The 24,539-nt window shown below is 46.0% G+C and overlaps 1 protein-coding gene across 14 annotated transcripts in view; it reads left to right on the forward strand.

Moving 5' to 3' along the window:
• RABGAP1L (RAB GTPase activating protein 1 like) overlaps nt 1-23,155 on the forward strand; it is a 251,950-nt gene extending 228,795 nt beyond the window's left edge. For all 14 annotated transcript variants that reach the window (XM_068951747.1, XM_068951745.1, XM_068951738.1 and 11 more), the window contains 7 exons: nt 7,684-7,776; nt 15,163-15,273; nt 17,640-17,744; nt 18,904-18,987; nt 19,484-19,555; nt 20,949-21,146; nt 21,487-23,155. In XM_068951747.1, the coding sequence (XP_068807848.1) occupies nt 7,684-7,776; nt 15,163-15,273; nt 17,640-17,744; nt 18,904-18,987; nt 19,484-19,555; nt 20,949-21,146; nt 21,487-21,642 (819 nt within the window). In that variant the 3' untranslated portion in view covers nt 21,643-23,155. The remainder of the gene's footprint in view (nt 1-7,683; nt 7,777-15,162; nt 15,274-17,639; nt 17,745-18,903; nt 18,988-19,483; nt 19,556-20,948; nt 21,147-21,486) is intronic.
• Nucleotides 23,156-24,539: the final 1,384 nt, after the last annotated feature.

A 24,539-nucleotide genomic window follows, 5' to 3' on the forward strand; every position in this document is an offset into this window, starting at 1 on the left:
TTTAACTTTTAACTGAGAAAGTGAGGTCGGTCAAATGACCCATTTGACACTCTTGAATTCTAAGCCTGGCTCAGTGAGTTTTCCTGCCTCACTCTTCTTATTAAATTACTGGCAATTTTCAAATATATATTGCTTTATAATGCATTGCACCTTAAGGCTATATGCAAAAACAAAAGCTTTTTATGTCGTGATAACAAATGCAAAGTTCCCATATTTATCTATGTTCTGTGAATGTCACTATATTCCACACTGGAGTGCTAAAACTACATGAAAAGGCAGTAAATCGCTCTAAAGAAGCCTAATTCTTTAGTTACTGGTAGACAGAATATAAAGTTCCCTCAGCTGAATGTGTTGAATACTCTGTCTTCATCTACAACTACTTGCGCTCTTTTTGAACCCAGGTCTCTTGAAAACTTGACATATTTAAATTCAGTGCAGAGGGTGTGAAGTACAATATACACTTTTTTCCCCTGCTTCCTTCTAGCTATGTCAACGTTAACTTACAGAAAAAGCAAGTTGTAGTACATTGACGGGAGTGCTGGTTCTGCTGGCTGCTGAGGTTTTAAAGCTCTAGGCTTGTCTTTTCTGCTCAGAAAAATCTGGATGGTTTGACCTCAGGGTAGTATATTAGCTATGCCAAGACAAAGGTCAGTTTAAATACAAAGCACTGTGGTTTCAGTACCACGTAGAGTCACCAAAGTAACCCCAAATTTAGGTGTCATGGTATTTGTTTGCCCTGTGCTCTGGAGATCCTAGAAGCTAAAAGTGTGGGCAAGAAGCAGCTTGCAGAGGTCGACTAGAGTCGGACTGAACTTTCAAAGCAGGTCAGGCAAAACCGAGTTTCGTTATCCCACAATGCAGGCCATGAGCCAGGTCATGCTTTCCCTGTGAAGAGAAGCAGGAGATGGACTAGGTTGGTACCTGGAAGAGAGACTGGGCTTGCTGCTGCTCTGCTGCCAAGATGGAAAGGCACCAGAGAATGGACACAGTGGGAGCTACGTGTTGCTGCTCCGATTAGCTGCCCTCCTCTTCCCCAGAGAGCGTGAGCTCTCTCAAACTGTCGCCCTTTCTTCAGTGGTGGCAGCCAGCTTGGCTTTCCAGCTGAAGTTGGCAGCGTGAGCAGCTTTCCTCTTCCACCTTCAGCCCCTCCTACTGTATGCAAACTTCTGGCTTTTGTCAGAGGTTAAGATGCTCTTTGGATTTTCCCTGCCGGATAAAACCTGACGGAGTCTTGACTAGGCGCCACCGATGCACGCAGAGCTCCGGGCTGTAGTACTGGTGTTGCTGGTGGAACCACAGCTGTGTCAGTGAAAAGGTAGAAGGCTTTTAAAAAAAAAAAGAAAAAAAAAAAAAACACGCAAAAAGCAGCCTGGTACATACAAGTTTGCAAATGCCTATGCCTGCATTGTATCTCTTGCCTATTGCTTTGAAGCTCTCAGCACCTCTCCTGGCCTGCACGTCCTCCAGCTCCATGCCAAAATGTTTCACAGCTACCAGGGAGTGATAGGTGCAAATAGGGTGAAACCTGAAGCCTCATTAAAGGTGTTGAATCAACCTGAGGAAAACCTTCTCAGCAGGTGAAGGTTTATAGAGATAACAGAGGACTCGTTATTATACTAAAATGCTATACTTTGCTTTACCAGGGAATTCTGATACCTTGGAGGTTGTCCTATTTGTATCTTCAAAATGCAGATCGCTTAACAGGCTGACAGTTAATTTTTTTTTTTTTTAAGGCTTTTAGCAGTAGTGTTTATGGAGTTGGGCAAATAGAAAGAAGGGCAAGGTTCTCTGAGACGAGGAGATAAGTTTTGTTAGTTACTGTAACATAGATATAAGTATTTGATGTAACAGAATTGACTATGGAGCCTTGAACCTAAGGGTTCAATGGTTTAGCTTTAATATAGAAAAGGTATGTAGTTTCAGCTAGTAATGTGCTGAAAGTAATAGCTCTTAACTTGTGGGTTTGAAATATTTGTAGAAGTAATGAAATATATTAGCATCGGGGGCCCTCACTAGGCATGAGAGAAGCCTGACTGAGCTTTCAAAGATACTTACAAAATTTAAGTTTGACAGCGTTACAGGTTTATAGATACTACGATGCAGCATTGATTATAAAAGACCATTAACAAACAGAATAATATATTCAGAGAATACCAGGATGCTCTTTACTGTTGAATAGAGCTTACTCGGGCTTACGGTTTTGAGTTGAGTCTAGTCCGATGGCAGATGGTTTCACCCATCTCATGGCAAGCTAGTAAGCCCTCAACTGAAAACATCTTCTAAAGCCTAAGGTTATTGACTCTGTATACTAAATATGTTTAATGTGACAGGTCTTACAACCTCGCTAATATCAGTATTTTAAACCTGGTGACTGATTGATTGCTAGCCTCGTGTTGGCACTATTCCCATATATATTAAAGTAAGATATACTTGTGGTAGTTTCAGCATCCTCCAAGTAAGGTTGGAGAATGAGCCCTACCGCAGCGTAGCCATGTTCCCTGGTTGTGGCGAGGAGGTTTCTTTGAGTGATGCAAGAAAATCGGTAGGGACTCTTTCCTGAAGGTGATTCTCCTGTCCCAGGGACAGCTGTGAAGACTTCACTTCTCTTCCTGCTTGTCCTTCCATTTTTATTGCTGTGATGTGTCAAGAAGTACTACCAAATTCCTAAAAAAAAATCTGATTTTTTATAAATTAAACCAAATAAAGCTAGCTCAGCAGGCCATATTCTGTCACTCACGTTAGCTGGTCCTAACTGCAAGAGCCTGTGCAGTACCCCCAGGTGTACCTGGTTCCCCAAGAGCCTTGCCCGCTGCGTAGATGAAGGCCGGTCCGATGCTGCTCTTGGCAGCTCACGTCGCACAGTAGGCAGGTGGGGCAGAGGGAAAAGTGGAGCAACTTCCCTGTTTGGGAGGGAAGGATGTAATTCGGACATCTTCAGGACTATCTCCAACCCATGGAAATAGATTTGATTTGTCCCAGATGTTACAACACGCTTTGCTGTATACCGACAGCCTCCGTAGCTCTTCTTTCCTGGGCCGTCGCCTGCTGGCGGTTGCGTCGCAGTGACTAGAGCGAACGTACTGGGAGCGAGTCGGGGCAAACGGTGTGAGAATTGCTGCTTCGGATATATTTTTTTCACTTGTTCTTTCCCAGAAAAATTGGTAGCTCCTCGCAGAGAGCTAATAGTAATATTTTCCAGATGAATCGGAGTCTTAAGATTTTTAGCTCAGCAATATGTGAAAAAAATCAACTCGAAGCCGGGGGAGAGCACTGGGTGGCACGTCGACAGGCACAGCTCACGCGACGTGCCTTGCAGAGGGACCTTCGGTCCTGGGCTCTGCTCCCTAGGGAGGACGTACGGATTGTGCTGTTTTGGTGTCACCATGAAAAGAGCTGTCCTCAAGGAGTGTTTTTTGCTGTGCCTGCATGGCATTCCCTGCTACCCCAACTATGGTTGTTTTCACTTTTTTTGCTGGACAGGATCGCTCCTTAGAAACTGGTGTAGCTTCACAAAGCAATAATTTGACATGCCTCAAAGCAGAGGGCAGCTGAGGGTTTGATTTTTTGCACAGTCACCGAGGACGTAGACCACCTTTACCACCAAATGCTATACACCAAGAGGTACGTGTCTAAAGGACTCCTGAAATCCCATGGAACCATTTCTGTCATGAGGTGCAAACAGGAATAAATTCTGCTGCTGCTGTTCCTAACACCCGTATTATGCACAGCTTGTCCCAGATGTCTGCTCAGAGTGAAGGTTCCCCCAGTTCTCGCCTTAATCCGTGTCCTCAGGATACCTAGACAGTTTCATTTAGGCTATGGAGTCTGTTGTGGCAGAGATCTCAATGTTCAGGCGCTCCTTAAATTCTACCTGATAATAGAAATGAGTTATCTCCAAGTATTTTTCCCATCTGGAATGCTTGGAATATTTTTATTTGTAGCCATGTTATTGCTGTTGACCATGGCTGGTTTAAGCGCAGAAGAGATACTTGCTGACCGAGTGGATATAGCAGCTTCTTTTCGCAGCGTGTGTCTCTGTGCTAAAGCCCTTATCTGTACGGGAGCGGAAGCACTTTTTATCTGTGCGAGCCGCTAGACGTCAGCTGCCAGAATACAAAATAATAAGCTGTTTCTAAGCACTGCTTTGAAGCCGCTCAGGGCGCATCCCTTTTGCTAAAACAAATGGAGTCGAAGCGGATGATAAGCTCACAATGTCTTAAAGTGAGTTTCTGAATGGGGGAAGCTAACCCGGGCATCTGAAGGTGGGTGTTTTGAAGAATCTCTGCTATAGGGCAGAAAACGCTCTCCTCAAGCGTTTTTCTCATACGGATTCCCCTGCGGTCAGTATATGTGTCCGTAAAACACGAGCCCAGGGAGGACCGGGGGCAAAGTGTGCTCCAGCGTTTAGAGCAACGGTTCCAGGAGCCTGAATTTCTGCTTCTCTCTCCCTGTGTTGCCGCTGGATTGCTTTGTAATGAGGCTTATTGAATGTCTCCCGGCCTCAGCTTGCTCTCTGAACTTCGTTTACTCTCTAGCTAACTGAGCCTAACTAAGCAGATCTTTAAATAGCAGGATTATAGAAGAACGCTGTGCTATGCCAGGTTCAGCAGGTTTAGGGTGAATGGCAGCACCGCATGGAGATTACAGGCTGACAAAAGGGTCTGGTATGGGAAATCAGCCAGTGCCGCCGGCTCGGGCTGCCGCCGCTGGGAAGCGGAGGCGTGTGTGCCGGTGCTTGGCAGAATTGCCAGCTTACCTTCTCCTTTTTTTTTAAATAAATACCTGGGGGTCCCTCAGCTGCAGCTGAGATTTTGGTAGCGGGCCGGTGATGTCGCAGAACAAAATACAAGGGGAAAATTCACACCGAGGCAGGCTTCCTCTGCCTCCTGCGCGCGTCCAGATTGGATTTGCGTTATCCCGAAGACTCGCTTTGGGATGCCTTGCACTGATAGAGCTGATGACGAGGTGACTTACAGAAAGGAGAAAACGCTCCCTGTTAAATGAAGGTGTGGGTAGGTGTGCTGGTTTGGAGCAAACTGCTTTGCTCAGGTAGAAGCCGCATCTCTGTAGGTTCCTCTCTTTTCCTTCCCCCGAACGCAAGGTGGAGATGGAAGCTGCTCTCGCAGCAGGCGTTGGGACGGGCGCGCGCCCACTTATCTGCAGCAACGACCGCACAAAAGAGTAGAGCGTGGAGTCACTTTTTGGGGCGATCGCTGGGATTTTGGTCCGGGGTGGGTGCGCAACGAAGCCGGGCCGTAGCCGGCGCCCGGTGCGCGGAGCAGCCTGGGGCGTCCCTGGGCGCGCAGCGGGGCCCTGCCGCTCGGAGGGTGCAGGTCGCCCTCCTCCGTCGCCAAATCCTGCGCAAGCCCTTAGCCAGCGCGGCGCAACATTGAGTCTCCCGCTTCAAAGAAAGCGAACGGGAAGCGTTAGGTGTTTCGGTCATTGGGTTGGGGTTCTTGTTTTGAGGGTTTTTTCCCCCTGCACCGAGGCGAGAACTAGAGAGGAAGGACTCGGCGAGCGCAGATGCGCCCGAGGGGCCCGGCTGCCCCGGAGGACGTGCGCAGGCCGAGGTAGAAAAAGGCCCGATAGAGGTGGGAGCCTGGGGCTGGGGGTCGTCCGCTCCGTGCGGCCGGGGCTGGAAACCAGGAGCCGGGGAACGGGCTTGGGCTCGGGCTGCCTTCAGCGCCTTCGGGAAGCGGCTTTGCACCCCTGCCGCCGACTGGGCGCAACCATCGCCGCCCCGTCGTAGGGCTGGCGCTTAACCGGGGCGAGGAGCCGCGGACGGGTGACTGATAGCGCAGCGAGGTCGGATTGAAAGCCGCGGCGGAGCGAGCGCTGGCCCTTCGGTGCGGGGTGTTTTTTCTGAGAGAGGTTTTGCTTGTCCGGTTCCTGAGCTCAGGTGTTTTATTAAGCTGGGCTGCGCGGCTTTGTGCCTCCGACCCAATTTTGTGCTTGAGCACAATAAAATAAAAGGCGTCAGGAAGACGAGAGAGTGAGATAAACAGATGGGCGATGCTCGTAAGCCATAAGAGTCTCCTAAACTGGATAGCCGGCGGGTCTAGCCGATATACCCCACGGTGCTAAAGAAAGACATCACCAGAGCAGAAGCTTTTAGAGACAATTTATGAGCACGTTTTGGTGGGGAGCAATCCATGAGGGTTGAAACACAGCTAGCTGTACGCGCTTGCTTATGAAAGGGCTTGAAGAGAAGTCACCTGTTGGGTTTGCAAGCTGCTTGGAGGAATTAAATTGGGGGACAGGGAAACGGGTATTGTATTTTACTTATGGTATTGAGTTTACCAGCGATACCCAGAAGAAGAAAGCGTCGCAACGAAGTCTGAAACTCCGTTGAACGCGGCGGCTGAAGAGACGGTGGTGGCGACGCTGGGTCCCCGCAGGCGTCGCTGAGCGTCCCGGCTCCGGGGGTTAGGTGTGGGATTAGTGGGTTAGCATGAGCTGGCTGTCTAATACGTATTTTCTCCCAGACCCAAGCCTTAAGATAGAATTTCACTGTATTTAAACACCATCTTCCAGTTAAGACAAGGTTGTCGCATAAGCAGATGCTAACGTGCCCCACGAGCGCTGGAGCCTTTTCCGCCGGCGGGCCTGGGCTCACGGCTATAGGTTAAAATTTCAGACAGCAAGAGAGAGCTTATAAATAGAAGCGGTTGGTGGGACGAGTTATCAGGCGTTAAGGAAGGACGGGGAGCGGAAACGGGGACGGCAGGAAGCGGAGAAGCAGCTCGCGTCCCCCCGCCCCGAGCGCGTTTTTGAGGCGGGAGAGGCGTACGCGGCGACGAGCCGCGGCGGCGCGTTTTGTCAGCGATGCCGGCGCAGCCCTGCGGCCGGGGAGGGGGCCGCGCGCCCGGCCCGGCCGGGGAGAAGGGCGAAGCAACGCCGGGGCTCACCAGGCTCCGCTTCACAAAACGCAAGCGTTCGGCGTGTACCTGGCCTCGTCTGCAGTCCAAAGCTGTGCTTTCGTGGAAGTGAAGCTGTATGCGGCCGGGCTCTAGCTCGGCCGCCTAGCCAGTTTGTTTGTGCCTGCGTGTAGGATACGTCGTCGTCCCGCCGTTTGCTTGCGGTGGCTGGAAGGGACACGGCAGCGTCCCTCGGAGGAGCCTGGTGCCAGGCTTCACGTAGGCATCGGTCACAAGCTGATAACTGCCAGCAATTTAGAGTCGAATACTCGTTCGGCGCTAAAAACCATTACCCTAATCGCCCCCCAGGGAACCGCGCGGTGCTCTTGCGTGCACCCTCCTTTCTCCCCGTTCTGCTTTCAACAGCTTTCTTGCCGCGGCCGCAAAGCAGCTACGTTGCGGTGAACAACAGGCATCAGCGAACGTGTTCCTCCTCGCCGCTCCCTCGTTCCTTTGGCTTATGGTGTTTTGTTCCCCCCCCCCCCTTGTTACTTGTATTAAAACGCCTCTCCTTCACTGCTGGTTCCCTTCAAGCATTTGCAGAACTAGCAGCAGCGGGGGCAGAAGGGTTTCTCTCGCTGCAAACTGTATTGGTAAGCGTTTGACGCGGCTCGCCGCCAACCCCGGTGGAGAAGGGGGCCCTGGGAGCTGTTTCGTCCAGCGGAGGCTATCCAGCGCTTCCTGTTGGCGAGCCAAGCTTTCGGGCGGTTTTTTCCCCGGTGTTTCTCGACCCCTCACGTGCGTGTTTTCTGAATGTGTTCCACAGGTGCCGACGAAAAAGCTGAAGAAGTATGAGCGAGAGTACCAAGCGATGCGGGAAAGCCAGCTGCAAAAGGAGGACCCCATGGACAGATACAAGGTACGGGAGCTGGTGCCCGGGCAGCTGGTGCGGTGGCCGAGTTAGGCGGCAGGTGATCCGGTTGGAGCCGCTGAGCGGCGGTGGGGGTACCGCGCGCCCCTCGCCTGGGGCAGGCGGGGAGCGCGCCGAGGGAGTTGAAGCGGCAGGTGAAGCTCGGTTTCTTGAACGATGGCCCTGAACGCTTGGACTCGGCGTTCGTCCGGGCCGTTTCAGTCACGGTTTGTAACGCTCGAGACATCTTCAAGTAGCCACATATAATATTTTTCTTCTTTCAGTTTATATGTTTGTAGGTAACTCTCCTGCCGTTGCACTTTTACGGGAGATCTTCATGAGACGCAGAGACAAAGGGTGATTCTCAGCTACTGACACAAAAAGGAGAAAATACACATTGGTCTAGCAAAAGCTGTGTGCAGTCACGTCCACAGAGACTTTTGAGAGATGAACTCTTCCTTGACTGACACAAGATCCTTTTTATTCATCTCTGTTTGTAGCAAATGTAGTAATTTTTTGTTAATATAGTGCCTAGTACGCTGGGACCCAGAGCCCTTCAGGGATCCGAAGGTACTACTGCGATAGAAATAATAGTAGTAATTATCCTGCTTTGAAGGAGCAGAAGAATAAAGCTTCTTCAGTTACTCGTATGATAGCTTGATAGCTCACTGAAAAGGAATAGTTCTTTAATTGTGGATCAGCATTGCTTATCTTTCCTGTGTATTTGCTTTTATTGTCACTGCTACATTTTGTTGCCGTAGATTTTTGTGCGACAGAGGCTCTGTCTCTAGGTATATATCTAGTATTCAGGTTTCATTTCCTACTTATCCTTTTTTTTTTTTTTTTAAAAAAAAAAAGTTCAGTTTTCCTTAGATGAAGCTGCCAGAGTTGAAGCACTTTACTGCCCGTTGCCCAGCTCAGCTGGGAACTGACGTTGCTCACAGATACCTGTATTGTTTCCCTGCTATTCTTCACTGTGCCTTAACGTGTGTTGCTGTTGGCACAGAGTAGTGAAATGTAGTGAAAGACTATGCCATAATCCCTAAACATGCTGAGATAGGGTTAATGTTATGGAGAAAGTAAAACTGACTCTTTTTTTTTTTTGTAAGTATTTACCTGTGAAAAATACTATGTTTTTTGACTGTAGTTCCTTTTATGTCAATGGTCCCGGTGAGAACTGGGACTGCATTAGCAGTCAAGAAGCTGGTTGTCAATATACCTATTTAGAGAGAGAAAACAAAAAAAAAAACTTGCTGCTGATTAACTTCTAGGTATTCTTTCAGTGGTTTGCTTATACTACCGCAGAACTGAAATAATACTTAGAAAATACAGAAGGCATCTTGAAAGCTCTGTGGAAGCGTATTAACTAGTGAAGGCTGGACGATGGACAGTAGGGTGTATTATCCCCAGACTGCAAACGAGGATATAGGAGTGACTCTTCGGCCGCTACCGTTACGACTTACTGTTGCACTCACGATCCCGGCCCAGGGCTTTGGCTTGCGCTTTTGCAGCTCGCTGTGCGAATTTTTTTTTATTGAGCTGGATTGGGTCTGAGCCCCCTCGCTGAGGCTGCGAGTAGAGCGAGTCCTGGTAACAGGTTGGACGCGCATCAGGCTCGAGGTCCAGGTGCGTTCTTCAGCTGAAAGGTGTCACGGCAAAACGCTCCTAAGCGCTCTCTGATCCTTGTCTTGCGCGCTCGATTTTTATTAACGTGCCAAACTGAGGTTGGTGGGCGCCTCCGTCTGAGAGACAGCAAATAACACGAGGGTCCGCGCAGGCAGAAAGCAGCGGGAGGCCGCTTCCCTCGTCCCCGCAACGTTAGCGCTGCCGCCCCGGGGGGCTTAGGAACGCGTTTGGTTTCGGCAGCCTCAGTGCTGGGCTCTGCCCGGAAAACGCCTGAGCCCACCTTTTTGAAAAGGCGGCAGGCCCGCGAGCGCGGCGTTGGCGCTCTCCGCCTGGGCTGCGCCTCAGAGGCCTGCAGCGGTACCGCAGCTTTTACAGTTTCTCTTCCTCAAACAACCCCTTTTTTTTTTGGTTTTCCTCCCCCCCGCGAAGGGAGGGGCTGCTTCTCGGACGGCATCTCCGGAGTGGAGATCCGTGCGGAAAATTCCTCTTACAGGTCAAGAACGAAAATGGTTTCCAGTTGGTTAACAGTTTTTAGTCAGTTAGAGCTGTTGTGGTTTTTACCGCCTGTTTGCAGCGTTGCAGGTGTTTGTGGCCGGTGCAGGTTTGCCAGGGCCGTCGGGACGCCGCTCGGCAGCGGCGCGACGCCGGCCCTCGCCCGGTTGCGGCGGTGAAGAGCTGTTAGGCTGTCTCGAGTAAGCCGCCTTCCCGCGAGTTGGCCCTGCCGCGGGAACGGCTCGGTGGGCTCTTGAGCGGAAAAAGAGGAGGAGGTGGGCGGCGCGCCGTGGTAGGACCGGCCTTGCCGAGCCGCCCTTCTCCTCCGGGCTGCGCGGCCGCAGCCCCGCTGCCGTCCCCCCGCCAGCCCCGGCTCCGCAGCGAGAGGCCCCCGCAGGTCTGGCGCGTGGCAACTGCAGTCGGACCCTCTCCTAGGAGCCCGGCGGAGAACGAGAGGCGAGTGACGGCAGGGTGCGAGCGCAGTCGGCTCTGGCCGCTCAGCGCGGCGTTGCTGAGCGTGGGAAGGGGGCGGCCGAGGGAGCCCGAACAGCCTCGCGTCGGGCGCCGGAGGAGGGAGCCTGCCCGCCTGGCGGCGGCCGGGGTGCCCGAGCGTCGGCGGGCTCGCCGCCCCCGAGCTCCCCGCGCTGGCGGACCCGCCGTCCGTCCGTCAGGCGCGCTCCCTTGACGGGTTGAGTCCGTGTGTTGCAGTAGGGCTGTTCGCGCCGGGTGTGTGCTGCCCAGCTCACACCCAGACGTGCGGATTGTGATAGAGTTTATCCCCCCCCCCCCAAAAAAAAAAAAACCAAACCAGTATTAGAGACTGCTGTAGATTTCATTTGGGGGTTTATTTCCATCTGTATTTACAAATATTTAGGGAAATGGGATTGTCTGTGGGCACCTTTTACAGTGGAATAATTATCTATTGCTTATAGCAAACTATCACCCAACGTTTTTGTCAGCTTTTTTACAAGATGCAAAAGTAAACGTGTCCTAAATTGCTTTTGGCACCGCGTTTTGTGACTTTTGGTTAAAATAAATTACAAATTGCCCATAAAAGCCAGTAAAGAAAGATCTGTATGTGCAGCAAAAATAGCAAAGTAGTTCAGATGAATACTTTGCTATATACTGTGGGTGGCTTTTTTCCCCTGTGTCTGGGAACACGTCACGTGTAAAAGGCTGGGATTGACTTGATGGAAAAATTGTTGCAGTTTGGGTTGGGAGTTTTTCTTATTTATAATAAAGAGTATATAACAATGTAAAGAAAGGCTAGAGGTTTGCAAACGGCTCCTGTTGGTGCACTGGCTTCTGAGTGCAGAAGCACCTTTACCCCTGTGGACCTCGTTGTGCAGGGGAGAAGTTGTGCATCTGAATAAACGTGTAATGTGGACGTAAGAGCCTTTGTGTGTTTGAAGTATAAGCACAAAGTAACGCAGCAGTAATTTTTATTTTCAGTCACAGGGTTATCATTCGGTTACCAACGAGGAAAAACATTAGATAACTCGACGTGGGTTTTGTTGTTTAAAAAATAGGCTAGGACGACTTTAGGAAAGTTTCTTTTGAGGTGGAGTCGGCAAACAAAGCCCCCCCCCCCCCCCCCCCCAAGCCTCTGTGTCGCTGCCCTTGAGGCTTTCCCTGCCCGGTTGGCTTTTCGGATGCCTCGCTGCTCAGGTTTTCACCTTCACAATTGCTCTTTGCAAGTAAGAGCTCTTTCCAGTTGCCTTCGGGTCGCTCGCATCCAGCGAAACGCGAACTTGAATCGGTCTTCGCGTTTCGCCGCTGGGGAGCTGCTGCCGCCCCAGGAGCCGGCTGGTGGGGCGCGGGGTTTCGGTCCGCCGACAACGCGACCGCTGGATCGCTCGGCGGGGTTTGCGACGCTGGGTCGCCCGGCGCTAGCGCCGCAGCCGGAGGATGCCTCGGCGCCGCTAATCCCTCGGCGCGTTCCTCCCGCCGCTCGCGGGGCCGTGGCGGAGGGTGGAGTTTTAGCCTGCTCGGTCTTCCTGAGTCGAGCCTTGCCTGCTGGTTTCAAGTTTGCCTTCCCTCGGTCAGTGTGCGATGGAAGCTGGAGCGCATCCTCTCTAAAAATCAGAACCAAAACCCCACCGCAGAAGCAGCGACACTTTCTTAGTGGGTTTTTTTGGCTGTTTTTATTGGCATTAAAAAAAAACAACAACTTATTTTGTATCCTGTTTTCACTGTCTTTACACCAATGGTTGAAAGCAGTATTTGTCCTGTGACTGTGCAGGAGGTAAGTTGATTTGTGTTTGTATGCGACAGCGGTGTTTGTCCCTTTCGGAAATGCAGTATCCTCCTTTTAAAAGCTAGCCAGAATTCACCAGCCGCCCTCTGAGACAGCGGGGAGGAGGAGACCCTTTGGGAAAGAGGAATGTTTTTACTGAGTGCAGAAGCCGATACCAAAGAGAAGGAAACGGAGGAGCCGGTAAATCGTGAGCGTTAGACAGAGAGGAGGCAGGAAGCTGTTGGTGTGCACCAAGGGCATCCAGCAGGTCTGACTAGTTGGCTCCTGCCAGGTTACGAAACGCTGGCTCTGATGTGAGCCCTCCTGTAGCTTGCAAGCTCCGTCCCCTGAACTTTTATTTTTTTCCCATTGCAAATGATATATATATATATATTTTTTTTTTTTTTTTTTAAAGCCCTGCAAAAATTTTGGAGCCCTCAGAAATAGTTTGCTACGAAGAAGTAGCATTGCTTGGTGTTTTTGTCTTGTGTAAGGCTAGTTTTTATTTGGATTTAAGCAGATTGAGAATCTCCTCCCAAGGAAGGAGGCAGGTTTTCACTGCCAGATCTGCAGGGAGGAGCTGGAAAACACAAACAATGTCTGATCACGCATGCCGCCTTGTGCGGAGGAAGAGTAAAGGTGGCCCAGTAAGAGATTTTCAGCTAGAAATTAAAAACGGAGAGAACGAGATTAAAATAGCTCATAGCTACTGACCGGATGCCCGAGGTAAGAGATATTTAACTTGCTAAAAACGTGCCGGGTGAGTTTGTGTTTAAGAGGAGGATAGTGCCTTTCCAACCACGTAGCTTGCTTATCCACTTGTCTGTGAACGCAGAGCGGGAGCCTCGGACTTCACGTTGTGCAGCTCGCTTTGCAGACACTGAAGCTTTGGGCAAGAGCATAGCCAAAAACGTTACAGCCGAGGTCTGTCGGGGTGGTTTTGCGGAAGTTTAGAAACGTGCTGAGTTCCTCCTCTAAGCAGCGCTCCTACAAAGAGGTGCTGGTGCTGCGGCAGCCTTCAGTATCAGCAGCTTATTACTGTGTCCATCTGGTCAGAGTTTCTTCACGAACTCAAGGCACTTTCTGATAACCGCTCGCTGGCAGAGCTGTGTCGATAAAATCACTCTTTCTTAGATGATCCGAAAAAAATACAGAAATAAAGATACAACAGAGCCTTTTTTTTTTTAATTAGAGATTGCATTTTAGTTTTACACTTTAAGGTATGTATTATCCTTACAGAAGAATTTTACTTCTAGCAGTTCCTTGTCCCAGAGTACAGTGCAGTCAAAATAAAATCGAAAGTTATGCATCTTTTAGCAATGGTTATTTTAACTACGCTAAACGATATGGCAAGTATTTTACTTATGGTTTCTGTAACAAAACAGTGCTTCCTCTTCAAAAGATCATACTCTAAAGAAAACTTGCTTTCCCGTGCAGAGCAGTGTATAATTTAAGACCTTCAGTTGCACAATAAGGTCGTGTTAAGGAAAAGGCATTTGCAAAGCGGTTCTGCTTCCTGCCATGCAGGAAGCTAAGGACCCAGAAGGGTGGTGGTTTGTTTTTTTTGTTTTGTTTTTGATTTCTTAAACGTTTTCTTGGAGTGGTAGTTGTCCTTTTTTGTTCAAGACAAGCGTGCAAAATCTTCTGGCAACAGAAATGAAAACAGGGCTGTTTCACTGTGTTGAGTTTTGAACAGCTGGAGAACAGGAAAAAGCTAAGGGGGATGAATAATGTGTTTACATAATGAAATCACATTTTGTAGAACGGTATGAGCTGCATGACTTTTGGAAATTTTTTTGCTGTCCTAAACGCTGATGCATATATTTCCTTTTACTGTTTTTCCTTGGAGAACATAACTTGCTTTTTTAAAGTGAACACAGGGTCTTTTTGAAGTCTCAGCATGTAGGTTATTGTCCCCCCATCTGGGAGTTCCCATATGAACTCGATGTTTCTCCTGGAGGGTCCGTAGCACGCCGCTTCCCTCCGCAGTCCGCCGTGGTGCGAAAGGCGCGCGCTCACGGCGTGAGCGCCAGCCGGCAAATTCTTTGCTCCCTTCGAGGAGGGTGCCTGTATCTGGCTCACTTGGCGGCTTTCTTCCGAAGCTATTTGATATGGGCTCTTGGAAGTCCACTGACCCGGAGACGTCTTTTAAATATGATTCCGCTTCTCAGCCCCAGCAGAACAGTCACTCCAATTGATTTTTGTAAGAAACATGGATTACTACTTCTCAGTCTCCTCCAGTATACTTACCTTCACTAGTCAGTGCTTGCCGTAGCCGCTTTTGCCAGCGCAAAGCGGCAGCGCAGGGGAGCGCCAGGGCTCACGGCCTGGGCGTTCTGCGTTTTGCGGTGCCGGGCTTTGGCTGCGGAGCACGGTGCTGGAACGCTGCCCGTCGCTCGGAAAGCGAGAGCCGCCCTCCACCTGACGCTTTTGCTCAGCAGGTGTCCCTTAAAATAAGCGCTGTTGCCACTGGTGCAAGTTATGGAAAAAACGCACAAATGGAGTTACACGAGCTGCAGAGAAGTTCTCAGCTAAGTGCTGCTCTTTACTGTTCCAGCAGAGGATGGATGGTTGATGCTACAGCTTTTACAAAACAGACTGTTTTTATGATTACCTGCAGTCAAAATTTTGCAAAATGGAGCAGGACAAGTTCTGCTTTTGATCAGAAGTACTCTCTCTTTAAAAGAGGTCCCTCTTTAAAAGGTCCCTCATCACTGCTACTGGGTGGGATTTTTATCTGCCTAATTTCTTTCCATGGTGACCGTGAAACAAAGTGCTTTTGAGGAGAGGACTGCGTTTACTTTTGACAGAGAAGCCCTACGATCAGTGTGGCGCTTACGCATCTCAAACGTAGCCACTGGGATGGGAAATGCTGCATTTGCACTGCTGGCTTAATTCACTGCTGCATCCCAGAGCAGCAGTCCTGTCTTAATGCGCACTCCTGCCTTCTCAGCGTTTTATGTACACAATACGCTCACCCACCTTTCTTTCATATGGATAAGAATTAACAGCTTTTTCTGGTTGTTGCTCTCTTTCCGCAGAGGGAAAACCGCAGGCTCCAAGAAGCTAGCATGAGGCTGGAACAGGAGAACGATGACCTTGCACATGAACTTGTAACAAGCAAAATCGCCTTACGAAACGACTTGGACCAGGTGAGTCCATCACCAGCAGTGATGAGCCCAAGTTTAGACTGGGCAGCGCCAATTGTAGGAGCCCTGTTTTACATTCAACTGAAAGCATGAGTACAAAAGTAAAAGCACACTATTTGTGCTTTTATTTTCCTGACAGCCTAGTTTCTCCTTCAGTCAGAAAGTTAGATTTCCAAATGCGTGTAGGTGCACGCAGTGGTATGCTAAGGACACAGACACCGACTCCTCTGTTGAGGTTGGTTTTAGAAAATATAAGGCAGATACTAAAGGATGACTATAACGTGAAAAAGGTATCACATACTCCTTGAAAGACTACTTTCAAGGAAGTTGCTTTGCAAAATCTGGATCTGTTTTCCACAGTAGTTTCCACTACAGCTAACAAAATTCAGAGATAATGCAGTAGCCTACGCACCAAAAATTAAAAAGGTTCTTGGGCGTCCGTCCTTTGGTAACTGTTTTTCATTTCCTGTGAAGCCAGGAGTGTGGAGGACAACAGCTTTCAGAGCCATTTATCCTAGAGCTGGCTTTCAGAGAATTACGCGTTCCACCCTCTCTTTGCTTTAGTGTTTTATGTAATATTGATAAATTCCTTAACGGCTGTTATTAATGTATTGAATACGGGAGGGCCATATCCCACCATCCTTCATGATTAGCACCTTGCTATGGGAAGACAATAGCATTTCACGTAACATAAAATCTATTCCTGCATGGGCCACTCAATTTGATTTTCGGGGGTTTCAGGCTTTCTTTATCTAACTTGGAAACTGTTAACATGTCACTGACCACAGTAGTTGCAATTTGTATTTCTGTGTAGTGAAATCCTTGAGAATTAGACTCTGCTGTGTTGGATCCATGTGATTCTAAAAACCTGAGTCATCTTAGTGAGCAAGAGCAGACGGAGATGTGTGGTGGAGTGGGGCTGTCTCATGTAAAGGCCAGCAATAACGTGTTGAGGTGCTCTGTCTTCCCTAGGAATAGTTATATATAGAACAAGCTTAATGTTTGCTCCTCCCCATGTTGCTTTCTGAAGTATCAGGACACAGCTGTCAAGCAAGTACCTTGTGCCAGTCCTCATGGGCAAGAGCAGGTGATAGCATGTCCTACTGCAGACACTAGGAGAACCTGCAATGACCAGATACAAGGAATAAATATTTTTAGTTGTTACTTTAAAGCGTATTACAATACTTATGAAGTGTTAGGTTTTAAACAGGTATTTTACCATAAATATCCTTGCTATCCTGTACCACTTTTGTCCTCTCTGTCAACCTTATCCTTCTTCCTTTCTTTTATTGATCTCTTTTTTCCCCTTTCTTCCATAAGGCTATTTGCAAACTAAGCAACGCAGGACTCCTCAGTCCATCTCTTTGGTTGTGGCCTTAGCGGAGCTGCTTCTGCCATCGCCAATAGCACCCTCATTAATAACTAACACTGTGGCAGAGAAATAAGCCAATATCCCCAGTAACGGTAGGAAAACAAAGTGTAATTCAGAGACAAGTTCTGTACTGTTATTCATTGTTTTACAGTGCCATTTGCCCGCTTGCGTTTTCAACAACTAAGGTGTTATTTGGCCGCAACCGTTGCCTGTTCTAGCACCCAGTTATCGAACAGCATGAGTGACACGACGCAGTGTTTATCCCCCAGTTGTGGGGGGAGGTAGTCAACAGAACGTAATCAGACGTTGACTGAGTATTTCTTTCCCAGTGATCAGTGAGGATAGTCATCATGAAAGCAAAGTATTCCCCAGTACGTTTCACCGTATCCTTGGCCCTTCACAGAAAGGAGAAAGTTCATATCCTCTAGTACGCACAGAGTATCTAGTTCCTCCTAGAAGTATTTATTTTGCACTGTTAACCAAACCTTCTAACTTGACAGTCCTGTTTGTCTCTGTTATACTTGTCTAACTCCTGACGCTTTGTACGGTACAGCGTAAGCACCTGACCTCTTCTGCAGTATCCTTTTTTTCTCCACTTACAGGTGTAAAAAGTGGAATGAGTTAACTAAGGTTACACAGGAGCTCAATCATGCTACCCTCATTGGAATTAATATTGTTCCCAACAAAGATACTCTATGTACCTTTGTTTGTATTAGGCTTACATAAAGGCATACGATCTAGGATCCTTGCTTACCTGTAATCTGGGCGTGTATGTTAGGGTCCTCCTTTTGCTCGGTTGTTGAACCACAATGAAATAGCTTAGAAAATAGCTACTTGAAAAGGGTATTTCCTGTCAAATTAGGTCAGGTGAGCCATTTGAGGGCAAGAAGAGGGAACTCTAGAACCTAAATCTGTAATATATGAGAGATATATACATGAATATATATTTCTGTTGGAGCAGATAACACCTAGATTACACCGGCTTTTCTCATTGTAGGCTGAAGACAAAGCAGATGTCCTGAACAAGGAACTTCTCCTGACCAAACAGAAACTAGTGGAGACTGAGGAAGAGAAACGGAAGCAGGAAGAAGAAACTGCTCAGGTGAGACACAGTCCAACTTCTTCCTTTTAGCTAAACGCAACCAAAAGGATACGTAGAAAAGCATGAATGTATTGCAGTTGTGGAAAGGATTCTGTCTCCGAACTGCAGTGGCAATAAAAAATTCACATCACCGGGGCAAATGGTTTTTAAGAAAGGTACATCTCCTAGCGTCTTCCTTTACTTAAGCTCTGAATGTCCCATGTGTAAGAGTTCATTCTGGATCCAGCTGCTGGTCCATTGAAATAAAGCTATTAATGTTCTTGTCTTAAGCTAGCACCAGCATCAGAATGGAGTTGACGGTTTGGGGGCGTTTTTGCTAACTGGACCTGGCCTTGTTTTGCCTCATCTGCAAAATGTTCAGTTTTAATTTTTTAAGCCTACGTATCTATAGGCAGAACAATGATGTATGTTTAAGTATGTTTCAGAAATGATACTCCAATTCTTATTTTTTGCCATTTGACAACAGTGACTGCAACAACCAGACTCTCTTTTTTTTTTTTTTTTTTTTTTTTTTTTTTGTCCCTCTCTAAAACGGAGGTTGCCAAATTCTGTGTTTGCTATATACGCTCTAAGGCAGTAGAGGCCTTTTGCCTACTGAAAGGGCTCCCACAGTTAATGGTTCTGAATGGTCAGGAAAGGAGTCAGCTGTATTTTAGTGCAGTGCCGCAGATGAAACTAGAATTACTTCTCCGGGTAGGGAGATGAAAGCGATTGTGCTGGAGTGATTTTTCTCCCTGTTCAGCCTCAGAACAAACAAACAGATAACCCATCCCCCCAAGCCTCCCCAGACCTGCTGTGTAGTGTGAAGACGAAAGAAACCAATAAAATACAAAATTTGAGACTGTCTGTAATGGCCTTGTTTTGTATTCTGTGGACTATGATACCCCGTTTAACAGACAGAGAGAAAGTTACTATACAGGAGAACGCTCTGAACAGGGATACACAGTATCTTGGAGAGATTTTTTTGGCTATAACTAAATGTAATGCATATAATTTGTTTACCGAGTAGACCAGATTTCTGTCTGAAGAATTGTGAATTGGTAAGAAAAAGCTGTAGTATTGCTATAAACACAGCAAAGCTTTGAGAACAATTTGATCACCCATATTGACAACTTCTTTCGGCATACTGTGTAACTAACTTCTCTCCTTGAATCCCTAGTTGAAGGAGGTCTTCAGGAAGCAGCTAGAGAAGGCAGAATCTGAGATTAAGAAAACCACAGCCATTATTGCAGAGTATAAACAGGTAATGTTCCACAGAAACTCTCTCGTGTTTACTTGTAAACTTTTTCAACCTCAGAGCTGCCTTTTCAGAGCTGTAGACCTCATCCTCTAAATAAGATGCATTACGTTTCAGGCTTTTGGAGAGGAAGCATTATGATCTGTTACAATCCTTTATGTGGTTTTCCCAGCAGTCTGCTAATTTAGGGAGCCAAGAATAACCTATCCGTTAGATATTCTTAGTACTGTAGGGTAAATGTTTCTTTCTTCCGTGACATAATGCAGTGTAACTGGTATAAACCAATTCGTCCATAAAACATCACAGTCTCTGTGTTAAGGTTCAATGTTGAATGCTGCCTTTTCCAGTCTTGTTATCACCAGCAGTGCATTTGTTAAGGGGATATGCATATCTGAGTGAGGTAGAACTTAAGACGTAGCTCTAACAAACATTGCTGTTGAAAAGTACTCATTATATTTTAGTAAAGTGAACTTTATCTAAGGCATTGCTTTCTGTCCTGCAGATTTGTTCCCAGCTGAGTACCAGGCTGGAAAAACAGCAGGCAGCCAGTAAAGATGAGCTGGAAGTTGTGAAGGTGAGAAACTACATAGGAGATGTTTCGAGCTCAAGTATTCCTAAATTATGCCAGTAATACAGAACAAAATGTGAAGTTAACTTAACTGTAACAACAGTAGCATCTGTCAAGCAGCACTGATAGCTCTGTACTCATCTTTCTTGGGATGTAAACAATTAAAGGCTTTACTTCATTTCTGTATTCTCGGAAAGGCTGGACTGCTCAAACTGGAGTGACTATAATACTTAGATTTTTTTTTTTCCTATAGAAATTAATACTTTTGCAAACAAATGTACAGAGAGGAAGTATTTATTTAAATGTGTTAATTAAATGAAAACAAAAGATGGCTCTCACGAGAAGACAGTGTACTGCTTCTGTTTTGCACAGCAGAGAGTTAGGAGTTGGCTTTAGGATGCCATTTATGTTGGGAATTCTGGACTTGTCTACAGTGTAATTTAAGCAGGGTTTTTTTTTAACTCGTTGGCACTGTCTTGGCCCATCCCCAGAATCTCTTGAGCAATTCCTCTCCTTTCTCTAAACCCCTTTACCTGGAGCGTCCGCATTAGCGGTGAAGTTTCCTATTCAGGTAATAATTCTGTCTCACTGCTTTGTCTCGACAAGAGTAGGGGGAATTGTTTTCCTCTGTTGTAATTTCCCAGTTTTTTCTTAAGTGCTCAAGCTGAACCTCTTTGTTGCTTTCTGGTAGCAAAATTTTATCTCATATTTATCACAAAAATAAACACAAGGATTGATGTTCCTATAATTTGTTGAAATAGTTCAGTAGTTTGTTTTTGTTTGGGTGAGGTCCGGCCAGGCCAGCTGTGCTACATCTTCAGCCATGAGTGGTTCACCTCTTCAGGCAGCCTAGGAACCGCACTGTTGTGCATCGGGTGCTGTTGGCCAAAAAGGCTATTCTGTAAGATGCTTAAACACCACTGCCAACAAGACCGTACTGACCATTGCAGCCAAAAGAGGGTGCTTGCTTCTGGGAAATATGGAAAAACTACCTGGGTTTCTTTAAAACATCAAAAACTATGCTAACCTCAGCGCTTGGTCAAGTGCTTTTATGCAAGACAAAAAGTCACTAGAGTACAACTTGCTCTTCGGCAGTGTGCTGCCCTTAATACTGCAAAATGTTACAATGTCTTGATCGCAAGAAGGTTTGTGTAATTCTACGCTAGAAGCAAAATCTCTGTGCGTAGACAGAACGTGCTAGGTAGTTTTTAGGGACTTATATACTGTTCAGTATACCCAGGAAGTTCATGAACTTCTCAAATTCTTTAAGCATGAAAACTAGTACTAGACCGTTCGAAACATTATTAACAGAAAGGCAGGCTAACATAAAAATATTTTTTTTCCGGATAACAGCAACTCCTGTAACATGGATTAAAAACAAGCTTTCTGGCTCTTTCAGGGTAAAGTGATGGCCTGCAAACACTGCAGTGAGATTTTCAGTAAGGAAGGGGCACTGAAGGTGCCTGCTGTAAGCAGGGAGAATCAAGAAATAGAAGCAGATGATGAGAAGGATGCGCTCACAAAGCAGCTGAGAGAGATGGAGCTGGAGCTTGCACAGACCAAACTGCAGCTTGTGGAAGCCAAGTGCAAAATTCAGGTACATGGAATCCCACTACGGTGTGGTGGGTGCAACCTCGTTGTACTCTGTACATGATAATTCTGACTCACGCAAAAAAATTGTTCCTGAAGGGAGCGTATACCTTTACCAGTGTATGCCTGTGAACTTCCAGCATCTTACTCTCTTCTGTCTTGGAAAACAAAAAAGTTCTCATTTGTAGAAATTCCTAAATATCTTCAGCCGTTTGCTAGGTTTCAATTTGTCCTCCTCCAGTGCCCTGGGAGGTCTGAAGAAAGTGCCTGATTGCAGGGATTGAGTTTGAAGATGCTCTTTTGTTAACTGTTATTTTTGATCATTTCTGATTATTCTGCTTTCTTAGGAGCTGGAGCACCAGAGAGGAGCCCTTATGAATGAAATCCAAGCTGCCAAAAACTCTTGGTTTAGCAAAACCCTGAACTCTATCAAAACCGCCACAGGCACACAGCCACCACAGCAGCCTCAGCCACCTCTGCCGCCCAAAGAGAGCAGTACATAGTTCCAGCCAGAGCCCTGATACAAGAGCACAAAGAACAACATAACTCGAACCCTGGAGGATTCTTCCAGTGGTCTCCCCTCTTGGGGAAAGGACAAAAGGCAGGAGTGCAGGCTTGAAGTGAAATTCTTTGGTGTTTTTCATTCGTTCTGATGTGACCCTTTTCAGAGGGAAATAAAAAAGAAAATCCCGTTTTATGTTGAATTCCTATTTCCCAACTGCATTGCTGAAAGCCACGATCTGATACCTTCATACTTTTACAGTTTATTTTATATGACTAGATGTTAAAATGAATAAATAATTCCAAACTAGGTCTTTAATACATGACTAATTACTCAAAATTATTTTTATCTTGCATAAAAGGTTTTTTTCTTCTGGAGGAGAGAGAACAGAGAATGTAAAGTACTGAGGCATAGTCTCTTCACAGAAAGCACAGTGTAATAAGTACTAGTGTGTGTGCGGGTGTCAAGGATAACTCATGCCCTGGGACCAGCTCAGAAGTTTATTGCTGTGACTGTGTCCTGCAGAGAAGCACTTTTTGTAAAGCTTAGGCCATAGCAAAGATAGTCTTGTGCTCTCTTGGCACAATTGTTTGAGCTTCCCTGATAATTTCATAGTTTCAATTTGTTTTTTCTTCGGAAATGCAAGTAGTGCAGTTCTTCGTAGCACTGAGTAGCACTGCTGTTTAAATGCTATTAGCAGCTGAACTGGAATTTAACAGAAAATTATTTAGTTCCCTTTTTTTTTTTTAATTTCATTTTATACAAATTCCAAGATATAATTCCTTCCCTTGGGAGAAAGGGAAAACTATTGTGTGTGTGTTTGGCTGTTGGGTTGGTTTTTTTGTTGTTGTTGTTGTTTTTTGTTTTTTGTTTTTTTGTTTTTGCCAAGAAGCAGAGTGTAGACCTTGCATAGATTTGACTTTTTGTAAATCCTGTGCAATAAAGGGTAGGTTTTATGAACAAAATTAATGACAAAGTTTTCCCTGGGTCTATAGTCAAGTTTTGAATTTGATACAGAAATGAGGTAATAAATAAATAAATAAAAGGTTTTTGCTGCACTGCTGAATAAAACATCACAGAAACAAGATCTGTTTGCTGTAAGTGTTTGGTTAGGAAATGCTATGTTGGTGTGTTACTTATTTCTATAAATATAGAAATTTTCACATGGAATACAAACACCTAGACTCTTCCCATGGGATAGGCTTCTCTGATTCCCAAAGCTGTCTGATTGTTTTGGATCTCTAAAGTAAGAAAATTCGAAGGCATTTGTTTTGACTAAACGTGTTTACGGAAATACTTATTTCATGGAAAACTAAACCATTGCTTGAACTGGTGAGAATATATATATTTTTTCAATTATATCTGACATGTCTAGAAGAAGGTCTTGCAGGTGAATATCATTGCTGGACAGAAGGTTGTGCATTAAGCTTTCCATTTACAAAATTGTTCCAGGGCCTTTTTAATTCTAAGGAATACCATATCTTGGCAGTTTTGTACAATAAAATTTAATGATACTCCTCTTGTGCTTTATTGTCAAGCATAATTGTGAATTATTTTAAACAGGGTAGTACAAATTTAACGCTTATGTGTGCCAAATGGATCGTTCTGAAAGGCAGTCAGCTGTTTGAAGTGGAGATCAAAATAGCATCACTATTCTGACACAACTCTCCTGCAACATGACAATGCAGATTCTGTCTCCTAAGAGTAAGGAGTTAAAATTCTTAGTCTTTATAAACTTACTTGCAAGAACAGTGATTATGTGGAAAAAGCAGGATTCTGTTGTGCAAGTACAACAGAGATCTTTTTCTTTCCCAAGTCACTTTCATGCTAATAACCTTTGCATAAATGTTTCCATTATGTGGAATGTCTAAACCTTGCAATATTATTTCGCTTATCAGTACCAAGTCACACTTGAAATAAGCTATGTAATAAAGTGGAAGTGACATTTAAGAATACCTGCTCAACCTTTCATTGTTATATTTGAGAGCATGGTGTTGATGAGAGCCACTGATGGTTTGACAAGTGTCCAGGTTTCTCATTTCATTTGACTTAAATCATACTCGCAAATGGATTTAAAACCTTGACTGGAAAAATGCAGTAATAATCAAAGATTAAGACTTATGGTTCCCTGAGCAGCTGAGCTAAGGTAACAACTCACTGCTGCTGAAAGATCTTACTACTTCCACTCCCTCTTGTACAGTCCTGTCCTTCCCTTGTTCTGGCCCACACTGGAGATGATTTAAAAAAAAAAAAAAAAGTGGGTGGATTTCTAAAACTTTTTTTTTTTGGCTAATAAGCTTTTTCCAAGTTATTAAGTTAACCCTTCTTAAAGGGCCCAATGAGTGCAAGAGCATAAGAGGAGAACGGGAGCAGGACTTTCCCAGTTCATCCAAAGAAAGCTGTTAAGTAAGCTCACTATGTCTCATGGAATCATAGCTTTGACATGACTTCTTTCTCAGTGTAGCAGCTCTCTGACTTTAGAAGTTTCTGTGACAAAAACACGTTTGGTACCTGCTACCCAGGATGAGTCTGAACACTTGTGGGAGTGGAAGCTAGCTTTCCTTGTGCCTCACGTATCAGCAAAATAAGTTTCAGAAGGCAACAGCTGAATCATCTCTCTTGGCAATGACAAAGGCAGTAAAAAATTTTCACCTTTCATCTGTAGTTGCCAGGTAGTGTTTGTAGCAGACGCATTGGGAAAAGTAATATTTATATTTGGAAGCCGAGTTGTCATAAAATTATTGAAAGAATAAGTGAAATAGCTCTGTGGCATTTCCAGAGTAATTTTCTAGATGAATAAGAATAGTTCAGAAATGCAGAAAGTAACAAGACTGAAGGATTAAAACAGGCAAGCTACAGCTCTACCTAAAATTCTACCTGTTGACTGTACCTACTATT

The sequence above is a fragment of the Struthio camelus genome, chromosome 8 (genome assembly GCF_040807025.1).
Source record: "Struthio camelus isolate bStrCam1 chromosome 8, bStrCam1.hap1, whole genome shotgun sequence".
NCBI classification, from domain to species: domain Eukaryota; kingdom Metazoa; phylum Chordata; class Aves; order Struthioniformes; family Struthionidae; genus Struthio; species Struthio camelus.